Consider the following 13,087-nt stretch of genomic DNA (forward strand, 5'->3'; position numbering starts at 1 on the left):
TTTGGCTCCAAGGAAGTAGAGAGACAAATCTTGGGGGACAAATCTTGGGCATCATTTAAAAGGTTAGGTTGCTTTCACTGTAGAGACACATAACTTCTTTTTTTCCTAGAAGAATATAAGGCAAAAGTTCTGCGGTCAGCTAATTAAGGAGGGGAAACAAAGGTCTAGTCCTAGAAACAATGCCTCACACTTGAGAATGAAATTAAAACTGATCTTCCAATACATAGCAATGTTATCTTTACTTTTTTATTCTTGAAAGGACATGTAGGTATATATGTAGTATGTCCTGACAGAGCAGACATCCTACTAGAACTATGTATTATATTACAACCAATAAGAGTCTTCAACTTTGAAAGAATATATGTGGTTTTTCATTCACCTGATCATTATCTGCATGAATCGTAAAAGCAATATCTAACTTACGTGTATGGTAGGGTATGTACGTACCTCTGTTGCACGTGCAAGCCCCCTACCTCAACCCACTACAGTACCAATCATTCTCTCTCTCCCCCCCATTTATATAAAGCACCCTCCCCCCACCGGCAGACCACCAATCACACACCACTGGCGCCGCAGAGCAAGCTCCTTCTAGCCCTCTCTTCCTCCAACACTTGTTGCTCCCCTCTCTTCCCCTCAAGCCTCCCTCCACTGAATCTTTTGCAGCTCCGGCCGTGGGAGTCATGCACAGCTACAGAGCCATGCACCCGTACACACACCCGTACCAGCACCACCACGCCACCACCGCCGTTCCCAGCAACAAGCATGGCAATGGCGAGCAGGACGACGATCCGTCCATGCTTCTCCTCTCCCTCTGGCCTCCCGGCCACCACCACGGCGTCGCCGCCTCGCCGGCGTGCTCGCCTCCCTCCATCTCCACTACCACCTCCATGGCCGCCAGCGCTGCTTCTTACCCTTGGCTCAACCATGGTCATTACAATGGTGTCGGAGGAGGGAGCAGCAGTAGCTGCCACAGTAGCTTCTTGTTTCAAGAGCAGGACCCTGAGGTGTCCATTTCGCTCTCCATAGCCCCTCCTTCCAGCAACGCGGCTTCTTGCGGCGGGGGCTTCGCCATGCCGGTGGCAACGCCGTCTACGGTGACGACCATGACAGCAGGCGGGAGCAAGGTGCCCAGGCAGTACTGGATCCCCTCTGCCGCCGAAATCCTCGTCGGCTCGACGCAGTTCTCCTGCGCCGTCTGCAACAAGACCTTCAACCGCTTCAACAACATGCAGGTATACTAGCTAGATGCCTAGATCTTTTTAGCCTTGAGCCCTCGACACATTTAACTTGCGTACCCTAAATTGTACATGTAAACTGTAATGATGTGCTGATTCTTAAACGTGCGTGATGTTAACATGTGTGTGTTTCTGATCATGTGCAATAAGCAGATGCATATGTGGGGGCACGGGTCGCAGTACCGGAAGGGCTCCGAATCGTTGCGCGGCGCGACCACGGTGGGGAAGGCGCCGCCGGCGTCGCTGATGCGCCTGCCGTGCTACTGCTGCACGGAGGGTTGCAGGAACAACATCGACCACCCGCGGGCGCGTCCGCTCAAGGACTTCCGCACGCTGCAGACGCACTACCGGCGCAAGCACGGCGCGCGTCCCTACGCGTGCCGCCGCTGCGGCAAGCGGTTCGCCGTGCGCGGCGACTGGCGCACGCACGAGAAGAACTGCGGCAAGCTCTGGTTCTGCGTCTGCGGCTCCGACTTCAAGCACAAGCGATCGCTCAAGGACCACGTCCGCTCCTTCGGCGGCGGCCACGCGCCGCACATCGTCGAGTCCATCACCATTCAGGACGACGAGAACGACGACCACGACCACGACGACGCCGACCAGATGGACGACAACAGCAACGCCAGCGACCCCGGAGACATGGTCGTGGTCTAGACTAGTACACTCCTACTCTGTTTAGCCAGCTTGCTCTCTTAGTCAATAGTAGTTCGTTAGCTGCTACCTTCTAGTTGCAACATTTCATGAGTACGTCGACGTGATGCCATTGCACTTGCAACTTTTGCATGGCGAGGTATTACTGCCCTACTATATACTAGACTAGCTAGTTCAAACTAATCGTATGTTTCAAGGTCGTACTAGCTTGAAATACCGTAGGGTTAGACAGATGCCGTATCTGTCGTTTCGTCTTTATCTGTGTCCAAAGTTATACCACTGTTTCGTAGTGTCTCGCGCATGTCAAGAGTGAAAAAGAGCTAGAGAGAGAGACTCTCTGTCCCTGTGTGTCTGCAGTACCGGTACTACCAGCGGTGTCTGGCTACTACTCGTGACTTACTGTTGCTATCTTTCGCCGCTGAGTTTATTTTGCTGCATTCATGATAAGAGCTACTCTCTAGCTTGTTACCACAACGATGCCTCGTCTATTTCTCGGATGCTTCTCTTTTGTGCTTTCCCTCATCGGCGATTTGTGGTGTCTCCCAGAGCTATTTGAGCTGCTCCTCAAACCATGTATCTCTCATCTTTTCCTGATCAGCAGCTCGCAGCCAGGCCAGGCCCTTTTTCCTGCATGTATTTTCACCTACATGTGTAGTAAAACACAAACTACATACTGATCGGCAAGTGGATGCATGTGGTAAAAGAATCAACTCCTCTTTCTCTGTAGCAGCAGCTTGCGATTACTTTGTATCAGTTACCAAGGTATGCAAAACAAACACTCGACTTTACACTCCACAGAAAAACATGTGGTACAGTCTACAAAGTTGAGCTATCTGAGCTTTTGTGCTTACATTGGATCATGGTGCACCTATGTACACTAACTTTTTTTGCAAAAATCATTAGACTCTACTATATAAAATATAAATTGGTTCTCGTATCATATCTTCTCCTACTATCCACCCATCTAATAAAAACTCTAAAAAATTAAATAATTTATCTATTTTTATCATCCACTCTCATCCTTCAGCCTTCCCGTCTTGTTACCAGCTATAGATATAGGACATGTTTTACTAATAAAAATAAATGAAGAAATTAGGAGGAAAATCAAACTACGGCATCGCTCCCAACGTATTCGTTAGGCAGTGCTCCCATGGCGTATCCACATCTCCACACCTTGTGTTTGCGTTTAATGTTACCGCATCCAATGTTTATGTTTTCATTCAAATGCATGAATACTTAGCTAGTATATATCATATTCTCTAGAAGGCAGGTGATACCAAGCACCCACACCCAGTGCCCCCATTGGCCTATGCACCTAGATACATCCATGACTCCATGGTCCATCGCTTCACCTACGATTGTCACTAACCCAATCGTCCAATCGAACGCCCAAACGAAAAAGGCACCACAGGCCGAGATGGACAGCGACGATGCATCGAGCGCAAGCGCGAGTGAGGCTGGGCAGGGAGGCACTAGTGCAAGCGCGGCTAGGATGGGGTGGTGACGGCACAAGCATGGCTCAGCGCCAGTGCGGCGATCGATGTCAGTTCTGATTCTGAAGGTGATTTGTTCTGTACTTCTATTGTTCATACTTCATAGATGTTATTCCACCCTGTAAATCACACACGCTATCTTCTTCTAGAAACCTTCACGTCTGTACAATGCAACAAAAACAAAAAATCTGAAAAAAAATCCTCGTCATAGATGAATTATGATTCCCATGAAAAATCCTAATCTTTTGCTAATTTGTTGTTCATCTTCTTAGTGCTAACTTGTTGTTCATGGTGCTAATTTAGAGTTTTAGATGGGTAAAAATTCTGAGTTCTCACTCATGAATCATGATGCATTGTTGATTGTTCTAAGTTGTGACTTGAATATATATGAATATGGTGAGAAGCTCCTATGATCCCATCTGGTTATACACACACACACACACACTAGGTTTGACCCGTGCACAGGAGAGAGGCTGAGCATGTATGCATGTGTGTGCTCCTCGTGCCCGCTGCCAGGCCATCAACTTTGGTGGCACCAGAGGTCCCTCTCACTACTATAGAAATGGTCAAAAGTAGCGGTATGTCGAGGGTAGATTCCTAACAGTAATCAGAGGTATGCTGGACAGTGGGCGTGTGGACGGTATTTCAGGAAATAGGTGTTTGTGTGTGTGCTCGGTGAACTAGGGGACACAAGGAGTTATACATTGTAGCATCTAGGCCCCTAGGTAAGTGGTAAGAGTTTCGGTGATTAATGACAACCGTATCATTGTGACTAACATATGTGCTTTGAACAGTATCAAAGAAAAAGAAAAAAACTTAGTTCACAATGATGCTTTGATACTCTTGTCCCTTTAAGCGCTTATATGGACGATCAAAGGACATGTGCATGAAGATTAAGGATCTTCTAGTTCTAAGTGTCACAAGGAGATGAAGGACATTTAGAGTAGTATAGGTTCTATTTCTTTTTAGTCTTTTGACCGTACTATAAAGGGGGTTAAGAGTTGTAGCTTGACCTAGGTGAGTCTAGACATAGTTGATGCACACTTGTGAATCTCTAGAGCTAGGTAGCTCATACAAGCTTTTGGTTGAGTGTCCAAGAAGTTAGAACTCAAGATTGTTTGAATTGGATGAATTCAGCGAATATTCAACACACCGGATGATCCTCTGTATGAAGAGTGTACTCACCGGAGTTTACTTTGGTCGAGGTCAGCAAAATTCTCTAGCTTATCCAGGATGGTCCGGCGCCAAAATTGTTGTCAGCACCGGAGCAATTTTCTAAGAGTTCTGAGTTGAAAAATTGTTGAAGTCCACGCCAGATGGTCCGGCGTTCGAGTGGTGAGATCGCCGGAGCAATCTTTGTAGTGCAGTCTCGGCTTGATTCTACACGCCGGATGGTCCGGCGTACTGAAGATTAAACGCCGGATGATTTTATATAGAAAGGTTACAAACTATCATCTGGCCGGTTTCAATGCGCCGGATGATCCGGCGTTAGTCCGGATGAAACGCCGGAGCTTTAACGGCTAATGGAACAGTTAACAGCTATTCTATCAGGGGTATTAGCACCAGATATTCTGATGTGGAGAGAGTTATTCACACCGGACCTTCCGGCGTTAAGAAAAATTCTGGGTTGTTAGGCAACGGCTAATTCTTGATCCTTAGCCTATAAATACCCACTCATTTGGACTCATAAGGGACTCTTGCGACCCTGTAGCAGCTCATACACTTGGTGTGTCATTTAGAAGCAAGAGAGAGCACTTGTGTTAATTCCAAGTTCTTAGTTGAAGATTAAGGACATCTTTAGTGCTTGGAGAGTAACGAGTGTGCATCTAGCTGTTGTCTAGGCTTGGTCTTTGTCAAGTGAAGCTTGAAGCTTGTTACTCTTGGTGGTTGGCAACACCTAGACGGTCTTGGTGATCGGAGGTGTTCTCGGTGAGCTCTTGGAGGACTTGTGGGAGCCCCGGGAAGAGATGATGTACTTGGTTTGATGCCTGCCAATCCGGAGACGGAGAAGGGGCAATCAAGAGGGAGCACTTGAGTCTTGGTGACTCAAGGGGGAGCTACATCCTTGGTGGATGCTCCAACAAGGACTAGGGGGAAGTGCCAACTTCTCGAAACCTAGAAAAAAAAATTGGTGTTCTCTTCTCCAACTATTTACATTCCCGCATTTTACTTTGAGTATCTTTGTTCTTGCAAGTCTTTCTTTACCGTTCTCTCTCTCTCTTAGTTATTTTGTTTGTTTAGTTGTCTTGTCCTAGTTTAAATAAGGTAGTTGCATTCACTTTTATATAGGCTAAGGTTGTTATTTGTTTTAGAAAGCGGTAGAAGTTTTAATTAGCGCCCAATTCACCCCCCGTCTTGGGCCATTCGATCCTTTCATACATGTTCGAGCCTCCCAGAGGATAATATCCCTACGTCATATATGTGTTATGAAGGATCTCAGTTAATTACAAATGATGTTCTCGCTAGTTCCCAGACCCTTCTTTTTTCCCTCCCCTTAGGAACAAGGTCATCATCCCTTTATATAGTAGGGAGGAGGAGAACTTACATGTGGGTCCAAATAGAAGACCTCTGCTCATCCTAATATCTAATCCAAACCATCATTACGGAGGACTAGGCGTGCCCACTTGCTCTGAGGGCACCATGAATCTTGTTGCTGTGTGCCGCCGTGCTGGCCTGCAAAGTTCCACCCCGCGGCATTTAATGCTACAGGACGGGACAAGGTCCTTTTACGCCGACCATATCCACTTGCCTGGTCGGGCTGCTGATGGCGTCCCATCCGCTGTACGCCACCGTGCCAGCCTGTGAAGTTCTACCCTGCAGCATTTAATGCTACGGGACGGGACAATGCCCTTCTGCATCGACCGTGTCCACTTGCCTGGTCAGGCTAATGACGATGTCCCATCCGCCGTGCGCTACCGTGTCGGCCTGCAAAGTTCTACTCCGCAGCATTTAATGCTACGGGATGGGAAAATACCCAACTGCGCCATCCATGACTTCGTCCTCTGGTGCTGGCGCCTAGGAAAAGAAAACACTTGAGTGGATATTAGCAACTGCGCTCTAGACAGGTTGCGTCAAATCTTGCCCTGTGACCAGTGGGGCTGGTCGCGGGTGTAAGCGATGGTATAGGGAGACTGGTCATGCGGGTATTAGACTTGTCGCTATGGTCGCACCCTGGTCGTACAATCCACCAAACCTCATAGAGTATGCTCCTCTAGTTGTTAGGTCCCCTACGGAGCCCGTTAGGCATGGTACCCCTTTACTTAATACACTGACAGTAGCCCCCAAGCCTCCCCATGACCGTGGTTTGACTTGGTTGTGCCACTTGGGTCCTAGGTAAACGTAGTTTGCCTAGGGAGTGGTCGTTCGATGTCATCAGTTCCCAAAGCTCGATTCCGAATTTCATGTCATGTGGGGAGGCTTAAGTGTCTAGACAGAGAAAAACAAGGGGGACGAGAAGAGAGACATTGATTGCCGCTGGATCTGAAGAACTCTTAGCTCCATCAGCGCACCCCCTCGTTTTTGAGTGTTTTGAATGCCGCGTCGGTTAGGGTGTCGCTGTGGGTTTTTAAAAGACGAGTGTTTGATGGCCTTCCGATCCACCCCCTTGCCTTCCCTCCTCCCTTCTGGTCTTCCAGTGCCTAGAGCCCATCATCTCTATCCTGTCTCGCACTCCGCTCCGTAGTGTAGGTAGACCCTCAGGCCATGGTGTACTCCCTTCCTTCATCACCAGAGGGGTTGATGATCTTGGATGACTCGGTGGAGGTGGAGTTTCCTTCGCCTCTAGATCCGTCTGCCGATGCATTTTCGGAGGTGGCTTTCGTTGCGGATGCGCTTGCGAGGTTGGGACTGGTGCTTGCAAGATTGGAGCTATGGACCATCAAGCTTCCGCTTTTCCAAAGAAGTCTACCTTCTGCTGGCCCTTCTTGCTCTCCTACCCCGGTGGATCCCTTGGCTGAGGTTATCGATATTTCCGATGATGAGGAGTGGATCGATTGGGACCTTCTGGAGAAGGAGATCAATGAAGAGAAAGAGTTCGAGATGAAGAGGAAGAGAGGTCTTCAGGACGCGTCGGGGTTGGTCATCAGCTCCAACAGGGCCTTTGCCTCAGCCTCCCTCCCTGGCCCTTATCCAGGTCGTAGCCCAATCCCTGGAGCGGTGAGCTGCCATTCCAAGGAGGAGTATAAGAGGTTTCTTGACTCGTTCAGAGGTAGGTACAGATGAGAGTCTGGCAGACTCTTTTTGTCAACTTCACATTAGTTACTTGAGCCAAGGAGGATAGGGTAGGCACGTACCAGGATAGTTTGTATGATCGGATTTAACTAGTCAGCTTGTAACCCTTCCTTTTTATGAATGGAAAATGTTGAGGTTTCATGACGCTCGTCTTTATCCCATCCCGCTTGCTAGTCAGGTTCTTGGGGCGTAGAATGGATCATAGCTTGACAAGCCCGTCGGTGGCGACAAGCGCTCAGCCCGAGTGAGGGTGTGTGGTCTTGTGTTTGTTGCTTCCGGCCATTCGTACCTCTGTTATCATAGGGATGGGGCTTTGTACTATTCTGGGGTGCCTTGTTGTTTGGCTTATCCTGTAATGGTCATTAAGTGTGGTAGCATGTTGTGGTCGGAGATTTAACCTGTCGAGAGCCTGTTGCTAGTCAGGAGTCCTGCAAAATAGGGAGTTTGGTTTTTTTGAATCTTAGAACTTATATATCACATTCCACACTCGTCCGGATGGCCCTACAAAAATAGAGAAATATGCCCATTTTCGAACGACCCTACACATAGAACTTACACAACATGGGATGTTCTAAGAGTTGTGTAATTTCCCAGCCGTCCTCCAGGGCTAACCTGATCGCACCAGGCCGGGTGACATCGACCACCTTGTAGGGCCATTCCCACTTGGGGGGGGGGGGGAGCTTGTTCTGTCCTACCTTATTCTGAATTTGCCTAAGGACGAGGTCACCTACAACCGGTGTTCGTTCTTGTACCTTCTGGTCATGGTAGCATCTAAGGCTTTGTTGATATCGGGCAGCTCGAAATAGAGCACGATCGCGAAAGTCTTCGATCAGGTTTATTTCATCCTCTCATTGTGCCACCTGGTCGGCGTCCGAGTAGTTGCTGACTCGAGGCAACTAGAGGGCGATTTCTTAGGGGAGCATGGCATCCGCGCCAAAGACCAAGAAGAAAGGGGTCTCGGTCGTAGCCCGGCTGGGGGTCATCCACAGCCACCAGATTACTGTGGGGAGTTCATCCGCCCAACACCTTGAATAGCTTTTCAGCTGGTCAAAGACTCGGGTTTTGATCCCTTGTAGTACCATCCCATTCGTCCTTTCAACATGTCCGTTGCTTTGGGGGTGAGCCATAGATGCATAGCAAACCTTGGTCCCGATTTCATCGCAGTAGTCTTGGAAAGCACTACAGGTGAACTGAGTTCTGTTGTCCATGATTATGCGGTTTGGACTAACAAACCGCACTACCAGCCCTCATATGAACTTAATCGCTATTGTGGCGGTGATCTTCCTGACAAGTTCGGCCTCGATCCACTTAGTGAATTTGTCGATGGCCACAAACAGGAATTCAAAAACCGCCTGGGGTTTGAGGAATGGTCCCATGATATCGAGCCCTCAGTCAGCGAAAAGCCAAGAGAGTGGTATGGTTTTGCAGTGCCTAGGCAGGTAGGTTGGTATTTCGGCCATAGTACTAACATGACTCGCACCGTTTCACCAGCTCGCAGGCATTCTGGAGGGCAGTGGACAAATAAAATCCTTTTCGGAATGCTTTCTCGACCAGGGTGCGGTATGAAGCGTGGCTACCACATATGGCTCCATGGATATCAGAGAGCACTATGCTCCCCTCTTTCTGAGTGATGCATTCCAGTAAAAGGCCACTGCTCCCTTGGCGGTAGAGGTGTCCCTCTACCAAGGAGTATCTGCAGGCTTGCCGCGAGACCTTTTCTGTTGACATATCATCGTCAGGAGCTGCTCAATTCTAAAGGTAGTTCGAGATCTGATACATCCAGGTCGTACCCAAATTGAGCAGGGCAACTACATGATGGCCTCCCGAGGCCGATGGCACCGAGGGAGGCGTTACCTCTAAAGGTGTTGCCTCGGGTGTTCCATTTTTGAGCGGAGCATCCCCTTCACCTTAGCCTGAGACTGTGGTGAATGGTCGTGAGAGTCTTTCTTCAAAGACTTCGACCGAGACAGGTTGATGAGAAGAAGCTATATGGGCCAGCTCATTGGCTAGGAAGTTGTCCTTGCGAGGGACGTGCTTGACCTCAAAGCGGATCAAGTGTCACTTTAATCTTCTCACTTCGGTGAGGTATGCTACCATCATTGGGTCAGAGCACTTAAACTCCTTTTGCATCGGGTTCACGACTAGAAGCGAGTCCCCTATCGCTAACAGTCGTTTAATCCCAAGTGTGGAGGCTGCTCGCATTCCGGACAAGAGGCCCTCATATTCACCAATGTTATTAGTTGCTGAAAAATATAATTGAAGCACCAGCGTGTTAGACCAGTTTGCTCGACCTCCAAGACTTTAGGAGGTCCAACCTTGCGCTTGCTCTTCTTGTCCTTCTGGTCGACCCCTTTGGCAGGGGCAGTCCGTTCGGACACAAGTTGTGGCCTTGTGTCGATCTGTCGTTCCCGAACCTTGTCAGCCTGCGCACACTTATCCGCGAGCTTGAAGAGCTCGGTTGTGCTTTGGATTACCCGGGTGGCCAGCTTCTATACCATTTTCTGGTCTTTGACCCCCTGTTTAAACGCTATGATCACGGATTCTCCTGTGATCCTTGGAATGGTGTTCCGACGTTCAGTGAAACGCCGGATGAAGTCTCGCAACGACTCTCCTTGTCGCTGTTGTCGGTGTATGAACACCACGAGTAGGGATCCTGAGGGACCCCCATTGAGATTCGGCCGGGGGCTGGTCCTGGAACGACCTCATACGCGAGATTAATGCGAGTGGGACTTAGGCAAGATGGATCAACAGCTAGTAGAAATGAATGCACCAAGAATTTAGACAGGTTCAGGCCACGCGAAGGCGTAATACCCTACTCCTGTGTGTCCAGTATGTTGTCAATGCTCCTCTCCTTTCGTCTCCCTCTTTTTCCCTTTCTTTCTATCTCTCTCTACAAGGTGTCCCCCCCTTTATCTACCGGGGGGAGGCCCTTCAGGGAGTGCCCAGAACGAGGGCACAAGTTCTCGTAAACAATAAATAAAAAGTGACCATCATTGGTCTACAGTTGATGTTACAGAGGTTTGAAAATACATCCCTCGGACGGTTCCATCGGTCTTCGCGTTCCAGCTTTAGAAGGCGTAGGGGCACCCACCAGCCCACTTCTGAGTACTCTCTCATGCCCATTTGGTCAGAGTAGGTCTGACGTGGTCTGATGTAACAGGGCGATAAGCCTTCAAGCCCATCAAATATATCTTCAAGCTGTCTTTCTTCATGGGCCCCGCGAGGGGACATGCGATGGGACCTGTCGTATTAATTGTGCCCACACCTTCCTGCCAGGTGGCGGTAGGGACTGACTATTCAGAATGGTAGGCGTGGGGGAGAGTGGTTGGATGTGATCGTCCACACTCCCCATTAAATGCGGCATCGGGCCTCCCACTGACCGACACCTCATCGTGGAGTCCCTGCAGGGTCCACCGGCATGAGGCTTGCCGGGTGCTCGGGGCTCTCTGGGTGCTCGGGGACCAACTGTTCTTGACCCTGAGCACCCACTCCCGGACCGTGCTTCCCTCGGGTCCTCGGGGAGGTGGTCCCCGGCGGAAGGAGCCATGTGGTACCGCGCTGTCCTGACCTCGAGACTCAGAAACCCCTGGATCCCATATCACCGATAGCTGCCGGATCTGATATAGGTCATCCTCGGCCCCTGGTCAGGCGTAGATCCCTTGGAAGTTAATGACGAAATGGTCACATAGATCCTCCCAGGAGTGAACCGAATCGTGGGGGAGGTTCATCAGCCAAGACCGGGCAGAACTGGTCAGGGCAGTAGGGAAATAGTTGGCCATGACCTTCCCATGACCTCCCGTAGCTTGCACCATGGTGGTGTAGATCTGCAAGAATTCTTTCAAGTTGGTTGAGCCATCATACTTCTCGGCTAGGACCGGCCGAAACTTGTCTGGCTAGCGCACTTCACGTAACCTGACAGATAGGGCGTTACACCCTATCCCATAACGGGGATCCACTCATTGTTGGGCGGCGGCGTGCACCCTGGGTGAGAACGGCGGTCTCGGGGTCCCAGTGAAGGGGTGGAGCCGTACGATGCCTCCCTACAGGGGGAAGGCATGCGGCATGGCTGCTTGCCCTTTTCCTGCTCGCGACAAGCCCGGTCCTCCTATTCTCTAGTGGCCACCTGGCTCTTGATCTCGTCCTGGAGGTCACGTTGGCGTAGAGAGTTACGCAGGTTAGAGGGTTGGCTTTCCTGATGTGGAGGTGGTCTACAAGTAGTCCCTGTGGTTCAGGGAGCACGGGACCTATTCTGCTGTGGGCCCTGTTGTGACCCCTGGCAATCATGACCCTCACCGGCCCTTGCGATAGGAGCAGTGCATGTTGACATGGTCTGGCACCGGGCGGTCTCGACCAGGAGGGCAAGATCACGTAGCCATGGTGCCACAAGCAAGCCCTCCAGTACAGGTACCGGTGGGTGGCTGAGGAGGATCCGTAAGGTCTGTAGGTTCTACGCTATCGTCATCATCTTGTAATCGAGATGCTGGGCTCATAGCGGCAATAAGTCGTGTGGTAGGGAGCCCCCAGCTTTTGGGCGGTACGATGGCCTAGGCGTCAACGCCATCATGGACTATGCTCTCTGTAGGGGCTCCTCAGGACTGTGCTAGGGATGTGGGGGTTGTCTTGAAGCACCTGCCTGTCTGGCACCATGCTGGTTTCCCTCTAGGTGTAAAGCCCAGGGTTCACCATCGGCGTTTGAGGCATTTGGGCCTTTAGTGCCTCTCGCTATATTGTCCTCCATGTAGACCTCGCGTTGGGTCTCGGAGTTCTCAGACTCCAGCTCGGTGTCTTATGCCTAGAGCACTCTGGGTTCATTTGGGTGGTACCCCATGAAGAACACCTTGCGGCGGCTAGGGTCCTCGGAATGGGACTCAATGGTTGATGTGGATTCGGCCATGAGTGGTCTGGTCAAGTTTTTTGAAACTTCCTAAAATGACAAAACGCGTCCCCTACCTGGCACGCCAAATGTCGAGGGTAGATCCCTGACTGTGATTCCGGGGTATGCTGAATAGTGGGTGCGTGGACGATGTTTCTGGAAACGGGTGTGTGTGTGTGTTCTGGAAACTAGGGGACACAAGGAGTTATACAGGTTCCGGCCTCCCAGAGGATAATAGGCCTACGTCCAATGTGTGTTATGAGGGATCTCAGATGATTACAGATGATGTTCTTGCTAGTTCCTAGACCCTTCTTTTTTCCCTCCCCTTAGGAACAAGGTCCTCGTCCCTTTATATAGTAGGGAGGAGGAGAACTTACATGTGGGTCCAAACAAAAGACCTCTACTCATCCTAATATCTAATCTAAACCATCATTTTGGAGGACCAGGAGTGCCCACTTTCTCTGAGGGCACCATGCATCTTGTTGTCGTGCGTCGCCATGTTGGCCTACAAAGTTCCACCCAGCGGCATTTAATTCTACAGGATGGGACAAGGTCCTTTTGCACCGACCCTATCCACTTGCTTGGTCGGGCTGTTGATGGCGTCC

General features: G+C 50.0%; 1 protein-coding gene across 1 annotated transcript; it reads left to right on the forward strand.

The window, feature by feature from the left end:
* Positions 1 to 564: 564 nt before the first annotated feature.
* LOC133897914 (zinc finger protein WIP6-like) lies at positions 565 to 1,889 on the forward strand. The gene is made up of 2 exons (XM_062338743.1): positions 565 to 1,232; positions 1,389 to 1,889. Exons 1-2 carry the CDS (start codon positions 681 to 683, stop codon positions 1,887 to 1,889), a joined length of 1,053 nt encoding a protein of 350 aa, XP_062194727.1. The 5' UTR covers positions 565 to 680.
* Positions 1,890 to 13,087: the final 11,198 nt, after the last annotated feature.

This window comes from Phragmites australis, chromosome 17 (assembly GCF_958298935.1).
Source record: "Phragmites australis chromosome 17, lpPhrAust1.1, whole genome shotgun sequence".
NCBI lineage: Eukaryota > Viridiplantae > Streptophyta > Magnoliopsida > Poales > Poaceae > Phragmites > Phragmites australis.